Source organism: Dioscorea cayenensis, chromosome 3 (assembly GCF_009730915.1).
Source record: "Dioscorea cayenensis subsp. rotundata cultivar TDr96_F1 chromosome 3, TDr96_F1_v2_PseudoChromosome.rev07_lg8_w22 25.fasta, whole genome shotgun sequence".
Taxonomy (NCBI): domain Eukaryota; kingdom Viridiplantae; phylum Streptophyta; class Magnoliopsida; order Dioscoreales; family Dioscoreaceae; genus Dioscorea; species Dioscorea cayenensis.
In genome coordinates, this window is record NC_052473.1 from 3,908,080 (window position 1) to 3,930,143 (window position 22,064).

The 22,064-nt window shown below is 36.7% G+C and overlaps 1 protein-coding gene and 1 long non-coding RNA gene across 3 annotated transcripts; one reads left to right on the plus strand and one right to left on the minus strand.

Moving 5' to 3' along the window:
- Positions 1–642: 642 nt before the first annotated feature.
- Positions 643–21,596, minus strand: LOC120251666 (pentatricopeptide repeat-containing protein At3g54980, mitochondrial-like). Of its 2 annotated transcripts, none has more exons than XM_039260284.1 (4): positions 18,886–21,596; positions 17,560–17,654; positions 16,990–17,360; positions 643–674 (listed from the first exon to the last, which is right to left on the minus strand). In XM_039260284.1, exon 1 carries the CDS (start codon positions 21,521–21,523, stop codon positions 18,980–18,982), a length of 2,544 nt encoding a protein of 847 aa, XP_039116218.1. In that variant the 5' UTR covers positions 21,524–21,596; the 3' UTR covers positions 643–674; positions 16,990–17,360; positions 17,560–17,654; positions 18,886–18,979. The 2 variants fall into 2 exon arrangements, with proteins under 2 accessions (XP_039116218.1, XP_039116210.1); XM_039260276.1 differs by lacking the exon at positions 643–674 and adding an exon at positions 6,726–7,199.
- Positions 2,162–4,885, plus strand: LOC120251679. The gene is made up of 3 exons (XR_005533473.1): positions 2,162–2,439; positions 3,933–3,984; positions 4,093–4,885. It is a non-coding gene; the product is annotated as an uncharacterized LOC120251679 (long non-coding RNA).
- Positions 21,597–22,064: the final 468 nt, after the last annotated feature.

Below are 22,064 nucleotides of genomic sequence, written 5' to 3' on the forward strand. Positions count from 1 at the left end.
CATAACTTCTTCGCAATTCAATTTATAAAGTCATGTAGTGCGGGACAGCATCATCAAATCATGTGAAGGTCTTGTACATGCTTCAATACTTAAAACACTATAATATAAAATAATTAAACAAATTAAAAACAGTAAATCTTTTTTTTAGAAAGGTACTTAACAAGACCAAGAGTTACATCTCCATGGAAATAACAAGAAACAAAGAAGAAAAATAGATATCAATATTCCTTGATTGATAATAAATGATAATAAAACAAACAAATTAACGTGCTCTAATATTCTTCTTTGTAGGATAAGAAGCCATTTATTAATACAACAAAGCCCTTCAGGTTTCTTAGTGTTCCTCTTCATCCGTATGTACCCTTTCTCACGAAGTCATCTCACTTTGTTCTGGAACCCGACTATTCCCCGGTTCCAGCCTATTATATTCTGACAAGTGTCATATATGATATTATTATTTTTTTTTATTGTGATTTGGGGACACGTGCCAGGTTTTAATAGGCTGGAACCCGGGAATTCCCTAGTTCCATAAGCAAGCGAGATGACTTCTTTCTCCCCCATTTAGGGCCCCATGAGTTCTTCACAATGATGTAATCTTGGCCCTTGGATGTTCCATATCCAACGGCTGCCACTCCATGATCAAGCTTACTCCCACAATGTCCATCATACACTCCCTGTAGTCCAAGTTCACACCAAAAAGTTACTATATATATATATATATATATATGTGCATTCACTAGTTTTAATGAAATATGTAAATAATATATGTATCTTTCTCCACTATAGAACTGGAAATCTCTCCATGTCACACCTTCAAGTTCACCCTAAAACCATATCCATGGTGATATATATATATATATATATATATATATATATATATATATATGTATGTATGTATGTATCACTACACCAAATTACAGTTATAGAAGTAGACAAGGAGAACCAGTTTATTAAAACCGGCTCTAATGAATGGGATTAAAAATTTAATCCCACGTTTAGAACTGGTTTAAATATTATTATAAACAAAATTAGCCAATCTCACCGTGGACCCTTTGCATAGCTCACGTTGGTGAGAACTCCATCATTCTCCCCCTCTTAGCCAATCTTGCAGTTCTCCCTCATCCATAGCGACGGCGACAACAGTGATGACATAAATACACACACACACACACACACACATATATATATATATGTATCACTATACCAAATTACAGGTATAGAGTCAGACAAGGAGAGCTGGTTTTAAAAACCGACTTTAATGAATGGGATTAAAAAATTAATCCTACTTTTAGAACTGGTTTAAATATTATTATAAACAAAATTAGCCAATCTCACTGTGGACCTTTTGCATAACTCGCATTGGTGAGAACTCCATCATCCACCCCCTCTTAGCCGATCTTGTAGTTCTCCCTCATCGACAGCAATGACGATGACAGTGATGACATAGATGTATATGTATATATATATGTATCACTACACCAAATTACAGCTATAGAGGCAAACAAGGAGAGCTGGTTTTAAAAACCGGTTCTAATGAATGGGATTAAAAAATTAATCCCACTTTTAGAACCGGTTTAAATATTATTATAAACAAAATTAGCCAATCTCACCGTGGACCTTGCATAGCTCACGTTGGTGAGAACTCCATCATCCTCCCCTCTCAGCCGATCTTGCAGTTCTCCTTCATCGACAGTGACGGCAATGGCGGTGATGACAAATGATATATATATATATATATATATATGTATCACTATACCAAATTACAATTATAGAGGCAGACAAGGAGAGCTAGTTTTAAAAACCGGCTCTAATGAATGGGATTAAAAAATTAATCCCACTTTTAGAACCTGTTAAAATATTATTATAAACAAAATTAGCCAATCTCACCGTGGACCCTTTGCATAGCTCACATTTGTGAGAACTCCATCATCATCATCCTCTCAGCCGATCTTTCAGTTCTCCTTTATCGACAGCAACGACAATGACGGTGATGACATAGATATATATATATATATATATATGTATCACTACACCAAATTACAGTTATAGAGACAGACAAAGAAAGCCGGTTTTAAAAACCGGCTCTAATGAATGGGATTAAAAAATTAATCCTACTTTTAGAACCGGTTTAAATATTATTATAAACAAAAGTAGGGTTTTGATGTGAAGTAATGGCACCGAGGGCATCACCTCATCACCTCTGAAAGTAGCTCAGATTGCTATTGATTCCATTGGGTTGGGTTATAACATCAGCACTGATCTGAGACTCAAGTACTGCAAGAAAGAGTGTGCAGATCCATGTCTGATAGAGCTTGATCATGATCAGGTCCAAGATCTAGTTCTTCCCGGCGGCATATCGGTTGCAAATGTTCCCAAGGCCATCAAATATGACAAGGGATAGAGGACACGATTTAGATCTGATGTTCCCTCTTTCAGCAGGTATATTCAGCAACTTGAATTTGCTCCTTGGTTTGATGTTCTATTGCTCTTACATGTCACATTTATGTGTTCAATTAAATGCTCCTCTGCTTTGAAGGATTGGTTATTTGACTTAGCATGTACTAATTCATGACAAATGAATAGATCATTTGGTAATTGTTATGTTTTGTTTAATTGCATGACAACTTTGAAAATAAGAGATGTCGGTTTTGTTTGTCATTTCAATATATTCCTTGGGCCAATGTTAATGGCATGGTGTTGTCACCATGTATTTTCTTATTGTTTGGCATGGTTATTCCAAAGTCTTTGATGCTGAGACATGTGAGTTTCGAATAGAATCAGTCTTAGATTTTATTTTTACCAATCTAATAGACCATACTAATTGCTTTTTACTCATTGTTTCATCCATCACAAGAGTGCACTTCAAGCAATAATAGAGTACATTTTGCTCTAATCTATATGAACCATAGAAAAATTCTTCAACGCAACTTGTTACTTAATCCATTGTATTACTAGCATCTTAAGCAAAGAATTTGGGCATCATTTTGAGCTTATCTTTTGCTAATATTTAAATTAATCATTTGAAACCAGGTTTTATCAAGCAAGTTGATTTGTGATTGACTGTGTTAGAATATTGAATTAGTGCCCATCAATTGATGAATTATGATTGATAATATTGATGATAATGCCAGCTCTTTAAAGTAGTACATCCTATATGCTATCATTAGCCAATTGGGCAAATTGATGGAATCAGTTGATGTGGCAACATCTAAAGGGTAATTTGTATGGTTGACCTGCTTTTTAGTAAGGGGCACTTGCATATGTACCACAAAACAAAAAGTTTGAAATTATATGTATATCACTGTAAATAAGGAATTTGCTTATGTATCCTAGTACTTTAAAATTTTTTGCTTGTACTAATGGCCAGGGGTGTAAATGATATATTTGCTGACATACCCAAGAAACCTTGAATATTTTTTTTGCTAGTTGTCACATTCTCTTAAAAACAGAAATCCTCCTGAATCCATGTTGTTGTGTTTTCCATTCACAAATTAAAATGTGAGGATTAATTTGGATATGAGGTCTTTAAAATATGGTTTTATATCATGTTAAAGTTTCATGCAATTATATTGTTTACAGTAAGACATACACATATACACTTTCGGAAGGGGGATATAATCTAATATTTGCAGTAAGACATGCAAACAATAACTCAGGGTTCCATGAGTTATTGCTTAATTTGCTTTGTTTGTCTTGATTGTGGGAATCAAAAATTTCTTTCTTTCCCCACTTTTAAGGCTAGGTTTTATTTTATTTTTATCCTTTTGGTTTCTTCATATCTCTCTATCTTATTGTTTTAGATGTCACCATATGCAATCAGCCAATTTATATTGTGGCCCTCATGTTTATGCCTTGAGAATGCTCATTTCTATATCTTCCAATATAAAATTGCATAGTCACTGTAGAATTATACTATTTTCCAATCTAATTAGTTGCACTGCTGGGAGGGCCATCACTGCTAAGAGCCTGTAAATGTTTCTGAAGGTAATGCAGAGTATATCTTGCTAATTTTTTTTTAATTCATGGTGGATTTTTTTATCTCTTTGTATTGAATTTATTGATTTTGCCCTAAATTATTCGTGTTTCATGCAGAGAAGAAGTCCATGGAGAAGCATGGAAAGCATCGGAAGAAGAATTCTGAGTCAGTGAGTGTTCTTTCTTTACCCTAAATCATGTTCCTTTTTTTTGGAATTTTATTTTATTCTGGCTGTATTTACTGATAGAAAAGAGGTGATATATATATTTGTGGTGCTCTTGGATGGAGGGAATGAAAATGGAGGAAAATAATTGATAGAGGTGAAAAGAAAAGGAAAGATAAATTTCATTGGTATATGTCTTCTTAATTTGTATATCCATCTTATTTTCTGTGTGTTTGCATTTTGGACTTGGGATTGAATGAGAATAGATGAGAACATGGACACTGGTGAAAGGGAAAGCAAAGATTAGAAATTTCATGGATGTATATCCATCTTATTTTCTGTGTTTGTGGACTTTGGATTGAACTTAAATGAAAAAAAAAAAACCACAGAAATTGGTGAAAGGAAAAGCAAATATTAGAAATTTTGTTAATATGTTTTTTTTTCTTGCTTATCCACATGTGCATCCAAATTGTTAGCTGAAATTGTTAAGAAAGGAGATGTCATAATGGTTTATGCTTGTTACTTGGTACTCAGTTGTTGAGGGAAAAAATATTTACTATTGCAAACTGGTACCACACCTAGAGTCATTTGATGGCATAAGAAAATGGATCCAATTGTTTGGTTGTGATCTGGTCCCTGGAACAGCAGAGATTTATATAACAAAAAAGCATTAGTTGGTGGACCATGTGTTGAAAGAGCGGTTTGTGATTTATTGTTGGAGATTGAAGGTGATCAGAGTATCTACACTGCAGGTAACTATGTGAATGTCAATGACACAGTTGTGCATTGGAACCTAGACCTGCTGAATTGTCTTTGTTTCTAGTTACTTATTTAGATGCTTAAAGTTGTTGTTACTGTATTAGAAGCTGTTTGTTTGTTTCAGCATGTATGCTAGTGTGATTCCAGACAAGTATGTCTGTTATGTGTTTGTTTAAATGACATATGTCGAATGCTGAAGCAGAGTGTGCTTTTCAGTGTGAATTCATCTCAGTTCTTCTTCTTTAGTGTGAGATTACATTTCATTGTTGGTCTGGAGTGTGAGTGAACTTTACTGAGAATTCTAAGTGTGTGTTTCTTGATCCTGACATTTATAACGCAAATAAATTTTTTGATATCATAATTAATTTAATTCTCTAGATCACTAAATCATGGTCTCAAGGTACTGCTTTGTTTGCACAAATAATATTACTAACAGGAATGCATGTGAAGTCTTTATAATACAGGAATTTACACGCGTATAACAACTAAAAGTTTTATCGCATGCATACCAACAACTACATGCTTGAATGAAGAATATCAATATATACCATCCACATTCTTGAATGAAATGGAGCATGAACTCAATTTTGTTAATTTTATAAAGTTATGATTTGCTGTTATCTTCTTTCCTTAATGAAAGAAGCACAGCAAGCAGGCAAAGATCAGATTGATAGTAGTTACCTTGCTATTCTTGGGTTTGCTTCAGTGGCAGGGAATCATGGAGGACACTTCCATTGACCTTTAAGTTGCCTGTCCAGGCCATTTAAAGTAAAAATGGATAAACAATGATCAATGATCTCAAAAATTCATGAACAATGGGTTGGAATCTGTTCATGCTGCATATCAAAATCAAGAACTCTGTCATGAATCTAAAAGAAAATTAATCAGCTGGTTTATAGCAATTTTGAGTTGAAAACATCTTTTTCTTTTCATTTTTTCGTCTAAGCTGGGCAAGATTTAAAATTCGAGGGATGTGACCTGAAAAAGAGTTATTAGAAAGATCTACGTAAGAGAAGAAGGGGCTATGCATATGGAGATCTGGTAAAGGACTGAGAACAAATTTGAAGAAAGATCAAGATTTTCCATGTGAGTGAAAGTTAAGAATTCAGGGATCATCCCCTGAATCTGGTTATCAGAGAGGTCTAAACCAATGAGGTTGTGAGTAGTCAAGTTCCACAACCAATCAATGATCAGTTTTCTGTTGATAGAGTGTTGATTTATTTTGATTTTTCTGTTATATTAACTGTTTTTAGTAGAGAAATGTGTTTCGATTTACTAATTAGTTTTTGCTTATATTGGCTTTTTTGAGCAAAGGCTCAATGCCCTTATAAATGATCATTGCTTTATCTCCGTTGTCTGATATTAATCATGTCGGGATGTTAATTGCACTCCTACTAGATAAGCTGAGCTATAGCATTTGGTTCTCTCTCATGCATTAATAATGCCAAATTCACTAATGTATGCCATCTCTTTCTTGAAATCATTTAGAAACTTTTTTGGTGGGATGACTGTGAATTATAGATTGATTAGAATGGATGGACCATGATGGCATCTTAATTTAGCAAGTAGAGAATTCTTCATCTATTCATCATGATGTCATTGTGTTGTTGTGCCATTGCCAATGACCATTGCTAATGGAGGGGGAAAAAAATGAAGCTTTGTAATCTGATTGATTTGATAGGTATCCCCTATGGTCAACTCATATCAACTATATCCCAAATAGTTTCAAAGCATGCATAGACCTGAGCAACCTTTGATGGATTCCATTAGAAAAGTTCAGACTGAATGTTGATGAGAAACTATTATCATGCATAGAAGTAAGTCTCATTTTGAAGAACCTCTCAACTAGAGAAGCTATTTATTGAAAGAAATAAAGCAAGAAGAAACTAAGATACAAGAGTCTAAAAAGAGGAAACAAGAAGCCAAATCAGAAACTAAACCCAAACTTTCGAATCGAATTCATCAACCAAGAAGGGAGGTCTTTTCCAAACAAGAAAAGGTTGAGATGCTGGTGATGAAATCCAAGAATAGCTAGATTGACTGCCGGAGAACCCCAACTGGAGGGAGTGATGTGTATCTGAGGATGGTCGCACATGTCCAATAAGAACTTCAAATTGTTAACTTGATCCTCAAACCTCCAGGAAGAAACGTGGTCAGGGCATTGAAGTAACTGGAGGATTGCATGTTGATCACTTATGATATGTTTGACAGGGATGTGGAGATCCAACGCAGTGTGAAGGGCCACTTCAACAGCAAGCAACGCATCAAAGGAGCTCTCCGAACAACTGCTAGAAGTGCAACCTGCAAGAGAGATTTTGTAATTAGCATCAGCAAAGAAGAAGCCAACAGAACTCACCTTAAGATCATGATTAGAAGCAGCATGAGTGAAGAGAAAATTATCATCAATGGATGAGAAGTTGCTCAACAAAAATTTTCTCCGCACGAGATCAAAGTTGCTACGGGAGAAATCATCAACAAGGGCAGTTGCCCTGGACACAATATTAGAGTAAATGGGGCGAGAATTTCTGAAGATAACATCACACCGGCACAACCAGATGAACCACGCGCAAGCGGCGATGAGAGCTAAGATATGCATAGACTGTCTGAATTCAATAACCCAATTTCCAGATGAAAATCCGTTAGTAAAAGATATAGGAATATTAAGCATGCTGGTGATCTGGTCCCAAATCAAAAGAATTCTATCACATTGACCAAACAAATGATCAGCGGTCTCACTATGGATACCACAAAAAACACAGGGATTCTCAGGGCCAAGATGAATATTGTAAAGAAATGCTGATGTGGATAAGCGACCCCTTAAACACAACCAAATGAAATGTTTAATTCTGGGAGCAATAGGAATACTCCAAACAATGTTCCAACCATCCCAACCTTCAGAAAAAACCGACTGTCTGTTCAAAGTGTGATAAACAGCAGAAGAGATTTTGGAACAAGAAGCTTTTGGAACCCAAATCCAATGATTATCAGAGTTTTGATCAATAGAAAGAAATTTCCTGTCCAAGTTCTCAACATTACTACCAAAAATTTGGTTAAACTCATGCACGGACCACTGGTCATTAGCAATAATATCAGAGAAAGAAATACGATCCAAATCAACATCCATATTGAGATAAGTAGGTTTAAGAGCAACAGGAATGTCATAAAGCCAGGGATCCCAAAGAATAGAAGTGTTCAAAGGGTTGACAGTATTAATTTTGCAATGGTGTTTAATAAAAGCAGCAGATTTGCATAAGCCTCTAAAAAACCAAGAACACTTGGCCGGCACAGAATCAAGCCAAAAATTAACTTTCCCATACTTATAAAGTAGAATTTCGACCCAAAGACTATCATGATTATTTAAGTATTTGAAAATATTTTTAGACATGAGGGAATGTTTTGCAAGAGTAAGATTTTTGATACCTAAGCCCCCCTCAGACTTACTTTCTGTAATAATGTTCCAACTCACATTATGGATGCCCTTTCCATTACCATTCCTATTCCAAAAAAATTTTCTCACAACTTTGGAGATTTCAGAAAGGATTGAATCAGGGATGGGGTAGACAATTTGGAAGCAAGTTTATTGACTTTATCTATCATAGGCTGGAAAGTAATAGGAGCTAATCTTTTAGGAGAGATGAAAACTCCAAGATATTTAAAAGGGAAATGGGCATGTTTGAGATTTAGGATGTCACAAATACGGTTAAGAATATGATGATTCATCCAAGAAGGAAAAAATATTTGAGATTTATTTAGGTTGGGTTGCTGACCAGAGATGATGCTATAAAAATTAAAACAAGCTTGAATGTTTTTGGCGACTTTGCGAGAAGCGGGAGTAATTAGAATCAAGTCATCAGCATACATTAAGTGATTGAAATTATGAGGTAGATTACTATTAAAACCAGGGATTAGATTATGCTGAAGACTAAAATTGAGCATAGTTGTAAGAATCTGAGACACGATAATGAAAAGGTACGAAGAGATTGGATCACCCTGACGAACACCTCTGAAAGAAGGGAACCAAGGGGTTGGTTTTCCGTTAACTAAAAGAAAGAACGAACAAGCATGAAGACAAGATTTAATCCAAGAAACCCACAAAGGAGGAAAATTCATTTTAATAAGAATGGTAAGAATTGCACTCCAACTAAGGGTATCTTATGCTTTTTCGATATCAAGTTTGATAATCATCCTAGGGGGGCTGTGTGTATCAAATTCAATCGAATGGGCAACCTCTTGCACACGATAATGTTATCAGAAGTGCTGCGATTAGCAACAAAACCCACTTGTTCGCGACCAATGATAACAGGAATAACCTTTTTTAATCTATTGGCAAGCAACTTCGAGAGAATTTTGAAACAAACATTACATAAGGAAATCGGGCGAAAATCAGACACCAATTTAGGATTATCCTTTTTGGGAATAAGAGCAACATAGGTCTTACCCCAAGAAGAAGGAATAAAGGAGGTTTTAAAAAAATGTTGAATTGCTTCAAAAAGATGATTTCCAACAATTGGCCAAAAAGTTTTGTATAATTCCACGTTAAAACCGTCGGGACCGGGGGACTTATCTGAAGGAAGATCGAGAATAGTTTGATGAACTTCCTCCATAGTAACATTGCTGATGAGAAAGGCACTATCAGAATCAGAGATCTTAGGAATGTCAGGGGGAAGTTCGACTTGATTGCTAGGAGAGTAACAATCAGATCCACTCCAGAGATGTTTGTAGAAATTCATGAAAGCATTTTCAATACTGGAAGGATCACTGAAAACGTTCCCATAAGAGTCTTCAATTTGAGGAATATAATTGATATGAGAACGCGTACGATAGATAGCATGAAAGAAGCTTGTATTCTTATCTCCATTAGAAATCCAATTTAAACGAGCACGATGTGCCCATCTAATAGAATTCTGGCGCTGTAACGCAGACAATTTTGCATAAAGACTTTTGAGAACAAAATGAGAATTAGAATCAGACTCTGAAAGCTCAAAGGAACTAATTTCAGCTTCAGTTTTGGAATTGGCCATATCTAAATTATTAACCCCTGAAATACTCCAACGATTGAGATTAAATCGAGCGCGAGAGAGAAAGTGGGAAAACACGTGCATAGGATTACCACGAGGAGTAAAATCCCAAGCATCGCGAATACACGAATGACAACCAAGATAGTCCAACCAAAAATTTTCAAATTTAAACGATTTTTTCTTGAAAACAGTAGAAATATTAGCAGAGAGAAAGAGCGGAGAATGATCTGAGAAAGAGCGATTGAGATGCGAAAGGGTGTAAGATTTGAAGATGTCATTCCACTCAAGATTGACCAGACAACGATCTAGTCTGGCCCATCGGTGAGCAGAACCTAACTGGTTGTTACACCAAGTAAAAGGGGAGCCAACGTATTTAAGATCCAGCAGATTATTACCGTCAATAAAATCGTTGAAAAATATAGACTTACGGCTGTAATGGGTGAAAGAGCCACCTTTGTGCTCGATTCTGGTAAGAATAGAGTTAAAATCCCCCAGAATAAGCCAAGGAAGCTTAAGAGAAGAAAGTTTGGAGAGTTCGTGCCACAGAAATCTTTGAGAGATACAACGAGAAGAGTTATAAACCACCGAGATGATGAAATTTTTAGAAAAAGAAGAGGAAACCACAATATGTAAAGCACAACGAGAAACAAAGATAGGGGTAACTCGGCCGATGACCGAGTTCCAAAGGATAAAAATACCACCTGAAAATCCTTCCGCAAGAACCGAAGCCCACTCCCAGTGTTTGGGAATTTTCTTACAGAGGCGATCGACTCGATCCGAATTGGCGCGAGTTTCAACTAAACAAACCAGAACGGGTTTGAGCTTCTTGATAAGTCTGAGAAGTCTAGAAGAAGTATCCCGATCGGAGATACCCCTGCAGTTCCAACATAATATTTTAGTAGTGTTCATAATCATCATAAAAAAAGGAGGAAGAGAAAAAAAAACTCCCTAAAGAGGAAAGGAAGAAAGTAGTAGACGAAGCGTCAAGGTCCTGAACACCCAGCTTCCGTTCTGCCCTTTTTCGGCGAGATTTCTTCAACATGGATTCCTTTTCTGATGAGAGCTTCCCGTCTAATCCCAGCCTGATACTGTACTAAGGTCATAGAGTCTTCCGGTTCATTCTCTTCATCTGGCATCTCGTCGTCTTCGTCTTCCGAAGAACCATCATCTTCTTCACTGTCTTCTTCCATTTCACTGGATTCAAGGACAGAGGAAACCTGAGCAACAAGAGAATCATGAAGCGGATCAGAAGGAAGAGTGTTAGAGGAGACAACCGGGACCGAGGCTCTCAGGATGGGTGGGGGGAAGTAGGTCTAGGGTCAGGTCTAGAAGGGTCAGATGGCAGAGGGGTTCCTTGAGAACTACGAAAGGGAACTATCTGATTGAGAGGGTTGGATGGTGGGGATTCTCGATTAGGGTGTGAGTGGTCTCGAGCGGTGTGAAGACATAAAGAGTCTGACAAAGCAGATATCTGGGGATCAACCAAAGGAGATGGCGATGGAGTCAAAGAGATAACCCCGGTAACATCGTTAATCACGGAGTTTGGATTAACGGCTAGATCTTCAACGGGATTTCGAACGTTAAGAGTTTCGACGAGATCATGGTGTGGGGAATCGCGAAAGGCATGGAAAGTGGACGACCGCCCACGTCCAGCAAATCTTGATCCGCCACGTAAGCTGTGTGAGCCAGCTTCTTGGGACTCTGTAAAATCAGTTTCCACACCGTCTGCTGTGCGAGGAGTCACGTGAGGGGCACATGTAGCACCACCACCGCGACCCCGAGCACGACCACGCCGGCGAGACACCAGAAGCCACGGTCCAAAGTCCGATTCCGGGCTTTCATCAGGGTTAGGGACGAAGATGGGGTCAGCAGCATCCATGATCTGATCAGCATCATTCGAGACCTGGGTGACTTTCTCTGCCTGCTCTCGTTCTTCACGAGAGGGTAAAGAGAACCCACCGGCCCCGGACAAAGCAACCCGAGTGCAAGACTTGCTACCATGACCGATAAGCCCACAGTTGTAACAGAACGTCGGCAGACGTTCATACATCACCACCACAAACACCCTCTGAAAATCGTCACCAATCCAAAATCCATGACAAAGAGGTTTAGATAAATCTATTTCAATGCAAACCAGAGCATATTTAGATCTAGCCAGAGTGGACGTAAATTCATCGACCTTGATGAGATTACCAAAGTTGCTGGTTATCGATTCAAGAGTGTCTCCGTCCCAGCATTCAACTGGTAAGTTGTGAAACTGTACCCAGATAGCCGCAGAATTAAGCTTGGCAAAACTTGGTTCGAAGAAAGGTTTCCACGGGGACAACTGCAAAATGATTCCGTTTACAGACCAAGGTCCATCAAGAAGGAGCTTCTGCATGACTTCCTCGGAAGGACATCTAACTAGTAAAAAACCATTTGGAAGGTTAGAGATGAAGATTTCTCCGAAGTGGTTCCATTTATCCAGCAACGATGATTTGACTTGCTCGAATGGAGGAGACTTGCCGAACAGTTTGCCATACAAAGCATATTGAAATTTCGTGCGACCGCGATTAATGGCATCATTGTCCAACCGGACGAAATTGGAAGTACTGGCCTTGAGTTTATTGAGGAGTTGCTCATTATGAAGAGGAGAATTGTCCGTGGAAGAAGTTAAAGAAGCTGCAATTTGGGACCAGGATTTTTTAGGAGGAGGGGGGTGAGAAGGTTGACCCCCGCTTGCTATGGCAAGGGGGGAACAAGGTTTTCAGCAAGCTCAGGCAAAAGAGATCGCACAGAGCTCCACTACACATTTTAACATTTTAGAAGTAAGTCTCATTGAATCATTCATGCAATGAGTTGTCATTGTCTTGAACTGGCTCCAGTTTGAGTGTTGAAAAATATAACGCACGGTAGTAAGTAAAGACCCATTTTCTTTTGTGCTTGTTTATCATGATTCTTAATTCATTGAGAAGAAAAGGTGGAACCCAATTAGAACTCACATTGAAAACCAGTGAGAGTTACCTGACATAGCAAGTGTTTTTAATTTCTTAAGTTGAGTGAAGGGTTGTGCAGATATAATAACACACATCTGACTATGAGAAAGATCCAAATGTACTAGCTCTGCAAGATTTCCAATCTCCTCTAGTAATTAATGATCCTGTTAGTTGATTAGAAACAAGCAATAATTCCTCCAAAAAAGAGAGTCTTGCTAGGGATAAAGGAACAAAAGCAGTTCCTTAAGCATATGGTAGTTTATATCCAACTTGTTTTAGTTCTAATATTGACTAGATTGCAAAAGCAGTTCTCATAAAATAAATTAATAATCTTGCATGTATCTTTTTTTTGGTAGTTATAATCATACTCAGTTACTAACCTTGAGTCTCAATGCTTTACTCCTTTGAATCTTTACTTCGGTATTCTCTTTTGTTTCTATTATTAGTAAGTCCAGGTGGCCATTTCGCATCACTTGTTCTATGTTATTAAATATTGTTGTATTTTAGTTGTAAATACTGTCTTTCTTGATTTAATTAAATATACTTTGTTTCTCCTCGAGAGTGCAGGCCGATGTAACAAAATTATCTACAAAAGGAATTTCTTACCAACTCTTCTGTTTTTGTAATTGTATTATTATTATTATTTATTTTTTTTATTTTTTTTTTGCCAAAATGAGTGGCTAGGCCGCTAAGAAAGATAGGGGCATGCACAAGCCTCGACACACACATGAGCGTTGGGACCACCTGCACATAATCACTATTCACTCTCCCAGAAATATGCCCTCATTCATGATACGAACTCTCATCACTTGTGAAGGGTTCTAATGGGGACCCGGCTACCAATAGACCAATTGGTCATTGGTTATTTAAGCTGCTTTTTACAATGTGATGAAAACTGGTCGTTGGTTATTTAAGCTGCTTTTTGCAATGTGATGAAAACTGCCTATGGTGTCTTTTTGGCACTTGGCATGGAATATTGTTTCTACATTGCTCATTTATATATATATATATATATGACTCATCTATGTTTGTGTAGGTTCTGATTCAACTGGATGTGTGAGTATCCCAGCATTCTTTTGCGGAGTATTTGGGTTCCGACCTTCTCATGGTGTTGTATTGACTATTGGGCTTCTGACAAACACGCAAAATTTAGATACTGTTGGTGAGTTACGAATCACCATTACAATTACTAGGTTCAGTTTTTATTCTTGTCATTCTTGAAGTCACTAAACATGAGTCATTTTATGAACAGAAATAAGTGTGAGCACTTGCTCTACATGACAGGAAGAACTTATTGAACATTAGCAGAAAAATTTCAATTTGGGTTTTGCAATCCTTAGAGCTTTTAGTTGTTGTTCTAAGCAATGCAGTATTCTTTTAAGCTCACAGTGCTCTATCTATATGTGAATATCGTGGAAGTTAAGCACCAGCAACTTATTGTGATATTCAGCAATGTGTGTATATATCTTATGTTCATCCCATGAGTTATACCAGTTAGACAATTAACTCCAAATTGTTCAATATTCTTGAATTATCCATTAGAGACATTACTAGGCTATTATTCCCGAACATTTCACAATTGAATTATGTTTTTAAATTCTAGCAATGTACAAGTCATAAGGCACACTTTGTATAGTTTTTTGTTTGCATACCAGTGAATAATAATAAGTTATTGTAAAATCTATGAATGGCAAGAATAAGAGAGAAACTCCTTTGCTTTTTTTCTCTTTCCCAACCAAGCAGACCATCATTGTAAGTTTATGATTATTTCTTTATGTCGGCCTACCTATAGAAAACATCATGTTCAATCTGGCATTAAAGAGCTGCATCTCCAGACATCTACCGGAATGATAAAATGATGAGAATCTGTATGAATGCAATGGAAAGAGGAACAATTATTGTAACCATTTATCATAACTATATATGTTGAAGTTGCTTACTTAAATCTAAGTTTGAAGGTGATTTGCACGTCAATCCTCTCACTTATCACTCACTCACCACCTTTTATTTCCTTTGCCAACTAAAGACACTTGGTTCTTGTATTGCAAATGGATGATAAGTTTTCACTTCGGGATACCACCACAACTGATAGTTACCACGGATTCCATCATGAATTTTAAGGTATTTGTTGACAGAAAAAAAAAAAAAACTAAAATCGATCTTTTTCACAGAATGAGCACCTCTTTAAAGTCCGCTTGTGAGTTTGGAGATCACCTTCTTAGCTATCAACATGGAAATGTAGCCCTAAATCCAAACCCTTCTTGAGGAGAAGGGAACATGAAGGGGGGAAACTTGGGGAGCAAAAGATACTTCCGAGTGTTACTGAGAGTTTAAGTAATTAAAAAATAGATAAAATACCATATTTAGTCCCTCTAATATAGTTAATTTACCCTTTTGGTCTTTTTAATATAATTTATTCCTATGATGTCTCTCTTTTTTTACATTTGGGAAATATAAGTCTCTTTTAGGGACAAATTAAATTAGAGAGAGGGACTTGCATTTTACAAATATTAAAATAGATGACCTCCTAGGGACAAATTATATTAGAGAGACCAAAGGGACAAATTGACTATATCAGATGAACTAAATAGAATATTCTACTTTAAAAAAATATGACCATTGTACAATACTGTTGGATTTCAAGCCATTTGCATTCCAAAAATGCACCTCCACTTCTTGAAAATTACAAATATGCCACCGGGCTCTATTTTATTGTAATTACAAAAGTAACACTATCCATTAGAAATATTTATCAAATGATTTTTTTCAAAAAAAAATTCTCCAAATACCGTAAATTTGGTAAATTACATCTACACCCCTATTGAAGTATATAATTGTGTACATAGTCATGTTAAAACCAGTTAAATCAATATTTACAACCCAAAAAAAAAAACGTCATGAAAACGGCATTTCAATGTAGATTAGATTAAGGCCAACATTTCAAGAGCTTCATGTTTTTATTTTTTTTAAGGTTGAATTTTAATACATCATCAGGGAAAAATAAAAACTATGAGCTTCTTTTAAATTGTTAATATTGGAATTCCTCTCGAAAAGGAATGAAATGGGGGTTTCAAACATAGGGTACATTGTTTTTTTAAAAAAAAATTATAAAAAAAAGTGATATGATGCCGATTTATCTTTTTTTAATTAAAAAATATGGCTTAACAGTTAACATGAAGCTCTCATTTAAATGCCATGAATACTCAATTATCTTATCATATCATAGGAATGTGATAATATTTTTTGAAACACATGAGCCTTTATTTTGCTAAGTTTTTGGATTCATTTTTAAATCTTCCCTAAAACAAACACTCTGTAAAAAAAACCTGGTGTCAATAAACCAAGAAGCCATTGAATTATTAAAAAAATCATTTGTAAGATTATTTTAATTAATCTTTTTGTTCTAATTTGAAATGATAAAGAAATAAATACATTTGTACAAGTAATATACCAAAATTTATATTTTTTTATTTTTGTGAGAATTCTTGTTTTCTTTTATAAATTTGAATGACTGAAAAAATATGCATAATTTTATGTATAAATACAAGAGCCCAAATTCTTATCCATTTTTCAAATTAAGCATATTCCCATTAATATAATCAAATGGCTTCTTAGTTCACAATTATTGACCATACCACATCACAGGTGAGTAACTTGTCCAATTTTTTTTCCCCATTTTATTAAAAATAAACACACCTGTCCATTTTTTTCCATTTTATGAAAAAAAGTTTATTGATCACAATTCTATCTCATCTTATTTTTCATAATCTAGATATATTAATTTTTTATTACTATTTTAAAAAAATTTTGTTAAATTATTTGGCAAGGAAAATAACAAAATAATACAAAGATTGCAAGTGCAAGATCCTAGCATGCATTTCTCTTATCTTTGAACAAGTTATCAAACCGCTCTCCTTCCAGTGAGCATATTCTAGTGTTGAGACTTTCCCTCAAAAGCCTTAGAAATTCTTACATTTTAAACAAAATATTTAACTACTTTAATGGATTTTTTAATTAATGTGTATAATCAAATGGTAAGCCAAAATAGCAGAGTAATTATTAAGAGAAAGAAATCAAGCAAGTAAATTCAGAACTTACTAGCAAACACAGACAATTGGAGCACTCTTTTGCATGCATGCCACTGTCTTGACTTGGCAAGCCCATTCTATTCTCATGCTTGATTAACTCTTGCCATCGCAATGCTGCAACTACAAAAACAATCAATTTAATTAATCAGGCCATTCTTCATCCTTACGAAACATTACTAGTGACCTCAGATTCATCAGTCTCTAATTCAACTCCTTGAACTTATAGCTGGTTCTGTGTCACCTTCCTTAGAAGACTTTCTACCTGGCAAACAACCAACTCATAGGCCACATTCCGGCAGAGCTCAGCCAACTGCACTGCCTTAGCTATCTCAATCCCAGCATCAACCACATTGAAGTTGGTGATTGGAAACAACCAAATGTCTGGAACCAATGTAACAGTTTCTCAATTTTAGAGAAGATCATGATTAAGTAGAATATTATATATTTCTTGATAACTAAAGGCATCAAATATACACAAATAGTATAAATATACTTTGGCCCCTAAGAATATGCATGTACGCCGATCTTAAAATACAGTAATTTTTGGTGAATATTGAGATTAATTTAAAAGTTTGCTGACCTATTTCTTTCCCTGCTTTGAATAAGAATCCTTCAGGGTAGCAATCCTGCTGGCCAGCTTTTCATATGTGGAACCAGGATGAGCTGCAAAATATCCTGAAACAAGAAAGACGAATAAATAAATGAGTATAGAACTGGCGTGGATGATAATTGCCTGGATGTTTTAATCAAAACAACATATTACAGGAAAACACAATCAACTGGAATGATTATATTAAAAATTAAAGCCACATAGACTTGAATGAAACTGGAACTGGACATCCATTGGCAAATTACAGGCCCTACATAAATTTTCATATTCAGCTTATGGGAACTTGCATTAATAGAATTTATCAGGTAATGGAATCAACTGAAATATTAAAGTTAGTGAGCATAAAAAGACCACCAAATATATATATATATATATATATATATCAATTTCATATGTAAAATTGTATAGACTATATAAAACAAAAATCTAACTTGGAAAACAAAGACCTTTCTCCTCATAAATTCATCACATTGTTGAACAATATTGCATGAGACAGGGCAGGAATAGATGACCTAGTTTGGATCATGTCAAACAGAAAGTGATGCAATGTATGGTCAAAACAAAAGAGTTAAGGGAAGACTTGGTTTGGAAAAGTCTGTCAACATTACATGAATATGTGTAACTGTGACGAAGACATTTATCCCGAGACAACTTTAATGCTCTCTGTTTGGTTTTATTTGAGAGCTTTCTAATCTAGAAAATGGGCTAAAAATCAGATCATTATATTGCCGCTTGCTTGTGTGGTATATGATAAAGTCCAGCCATCCATGGAAAATGATCACACTGATACTCATCAAGACCCACAAGAACCAAATATGAAAGGTCCATAACCCGATCAGAGAGAAATAAGACGCAACTGAGGGTATTACAACATCGGAATCAATTCCCGTAGTAAAAATTTCACTCAATCTCATGTAAAGGTGACACTGTTTGCTGAACTTTAAAAAAAAATGTTGTGGACAGTAATAATATCAGATAAGTGTTGAACATATCTTTGTATATTTGCATGCACTTCATCTCAGCACAATTATACTTCTTGCTATAACATTCCCAAGACTGAAATGTGGGCCAGAAGGCAAATTTTAACATAAATCTCAGACACAATTAAGTTATTCATTATCAGAGATAGAAGGTCTCTGACACTAACAATCTTGACAGTTAACCAATGGCATAATATATGATGAACAAGAATTCAGACAACAATAAAGACTGATGATTCTTAGTCAAGCATTTGGCCTAGCACCCATTTATTATTAGAGATTTCTCAAAAGTATAAATAAAGAAATTGATAATTACCATAGGAAAAGACAAATGTAGGCTCCCTAACTGCACCAGTTATTCCATAGAATGGTTACCATCCCACTAGCCACTTGGCTGGTTGCCAACTCAATTATGTTGCCGCCTGTGATTTTCCACCTCCATATTTCATGTTCAGAAGTATATCATATGTTATGTCATCAGGCACAAGGCCTCTATCAAGCATTTCATCATGCAATCGAAATGCCTCCTGCAGGTCACCTTCCCTAAAATATCCAGCTATGAGCATGTTATAGATAAGAACACTAGCTTGGGAGCCCCTATGATGCAATTCATCTAAGAGCTTCCGAGAATTGTCAAGGTCCACATTCTTGCAAAGTCTATTTGTCAAAGCAGTATAAGTTATTTCATCCGGAACAATACCCTTCTCCAACATCTCGAAGTAGAGTTCTGATGCGAAGACCAGGTCACTGGTCTTTAGTGATCCATCAATCAAGGTTGTGTAGGTGGCAGTATCACAAGGGATTCCTTCTGTGCACATTCTCCTGTGCAACTTAATTATAGCTTCCATATTATTCGTATTTTTATATGCAGTGATCAGGCTGTTGAATATGATTGCATTAGGTTTCAACCCAACTTCAGGAAGCTCATCAAACAGTGCAAGAGCAGCTTCCATGTTTCCCTTGCTGCAAAGACCAACAATAAGAGCATTATACCCAGCAATATCCATTTGGAGGCCTAACCTTTTCATTTCACTCTGCATCTTGAGGGCACCATCAGTATTGTTCCCTTTGCATAAGCCAACAATGAAATTGGTGAAGGTAACAACATCTGGGGATACGCCATTTCTAAGCATCTCGTGATAAATTTCAAATGCAGAGCTCATCTTGCCTTCTTTTATAAAGCCATGAATAATACTATTATATGTTATGCAGCTAGGGATAAATCCGTCATCCCTGAACTTCTGCAGCACACGAGTCAATTCAGACATTCTACCCACTTCGCTGAGGCCATATAGGATAGAGTTAATTGTGAAATTGTTATGAGAAATAACCGAACTGCACATTGTGTTGAGAAGATCAAAAGCTTGATCAAAATCCTCTTTCTTGAGATACCCATCAATCAAAGTGGTATAGGTGATGACATTTGGTTTGATGCCTATCTGAGACATCTGAGTTAACAGATCAGCTGCTGCTTCCATATTGCCCCGCATGCAATGAACAAAAACCAACATGTTGTAGGAAGCAATGCTTGGGTCCATCACCTCATCCTCCATCTGATCCCACAGGTCACAGCAAGCTTCCTTCACTTTATCTGCGTTAAAGAGCCAATGCATAAGAATGTTGTAGGTGAAAACATTGACCACACCAAAGCTCACAGCATCATCAAACACAACAAGGGCCTCCTCCCATTTATTCTTTTTCAAGAAACCATTTATAATTGTGTTTACTTGGAAGACATTTGGAGACACCCTTGTTTGCTTCATTTGACAATAAAGCTCAAAAGCTTTTCCTACATTCCCATTTCTACAACAACCATCGATCAAAACAGAATAGGTAACAACATTCGGAAGAATTTCTTGCTTCAGCACACTTGTGTACAAATCCAAGGCATTGTCAAGATCTCCTTGATCACAATACCCTTTCATCAAACTATTGGCGGACACAAGGCTTAGAGGGTGGCCACTTGCAACCAATTCATCTTTCAGCCTCAAAGCCTCTTCAAGGTTCCCTTGCTTCACACACGCTCCAACAACAAATGTATAAATGAACTGTGTGGGTACCAAGCCTCTACCTTTCATCTCATTCAACAATTCCAAAGCTCTAGTGGAATCTGGAATTCTGCAAACAGACTGAATAATGGTGGCATAGACAAGCAAATCAGGTACAAGCCCGGTGTCTCTCAAATCCTGAAAGAAAACTTGAGCTTCTTCAGACTTCCCATCTTTCAAGCAAGCATGCATCATTATATCGATTGTATAGCAATCAAAACCCATTCCTTTTTCTTTTATCACTTGATAAATCTCTCGAGCCTTCGTCGTCAAATTGGACCTCACCAACGCTGCCAAAAAATCATTCCTTGATCTCACGCTGGGAAAGACACCATGTTGGAGCATACAATCGAAAGCCTCGAGCGCTTGTTCTGCCTTTCCAGCATGAGAATAGCAAGTCAAAAGATAACCAAAGGAACGGGGATCCGAGACGCACCTTCTCGACGCGTTAACGAGGCCGTCAACGACGGTGGCCGGCGAGGGGCTAGTGCTGTGCAAAAGGGAACACCTTAGGAGTTCTCGGGCGCTAGATTGCCGATCTGTTCCTACGAGGATGTGAAGCAAAATGCACAGAGGATCAATGCCGGAGATGGAGCCCTTCATCTGCGCCAACTGAAAGTGCTTCAGCGCCGCCTTTGGATTCCGCTGGTTCTTCAAGAGGGCCTCGATCAGTTGGCCTTCAGCTACCATCGAAGCCGGACTGAAAGCATTGATTAGCTTGCGCATTTGGTAAGAGGAGCTCACCGGCGGGACGGCCCGAACGGGATCTCGAAAAGGAACCGGAGCTCCAGGGGTGGAGTAGAAGATACATGAAGAGGAGGAGGAGGGGGAGTAGGGTTTTGGGCGTGGGATAGGGCGGTGAAGAGGCCATTGGATGAGAGGAGAGGAGCTCCGGAGCTTTTTCATGGCCGCTGCGGCGGAGGGGTTGCGATTGAGGGCGAGAAAAGGCTCCAATTTGCAATCGACCCAAATGACCCAAACGCCGCCCGAATCCGATAATAAAATTTAAGAATTTTGCCGCAATATATAAAAAGTTTTTAAATTTTAATTTTTTTTAATTATAACAAATTTTCTATTTTATTTTATATTTTTTAAAAATATATTTATTTAAATTGTTGGGAGAGACCAATAGCTTTTTGGTCTATTTTAATGCCATAAAGATGTTTTTTTTTGGAGAAAATCCGAGATCAAACTTTAAAATCACGCAAAATTAAAACACTGATGTTAGTTGAGTTTACTCGACATTTAATCATATCCTTGACACACGTTTGTCGCATTTGGTAAAAGAAATTATTGGAAAAGCTGGTTTTTGTTGAAGTGTTGCCATATTTAGGGCTTTAACTTGAGAATAAAGTAGGACATCTCACTTAAATATAAAAAAAGAAACTATGTCAATTAATGGAAGAGTAAGGGTAAAAAAGTAATTTCAAAGAAGAGGTTTTATATT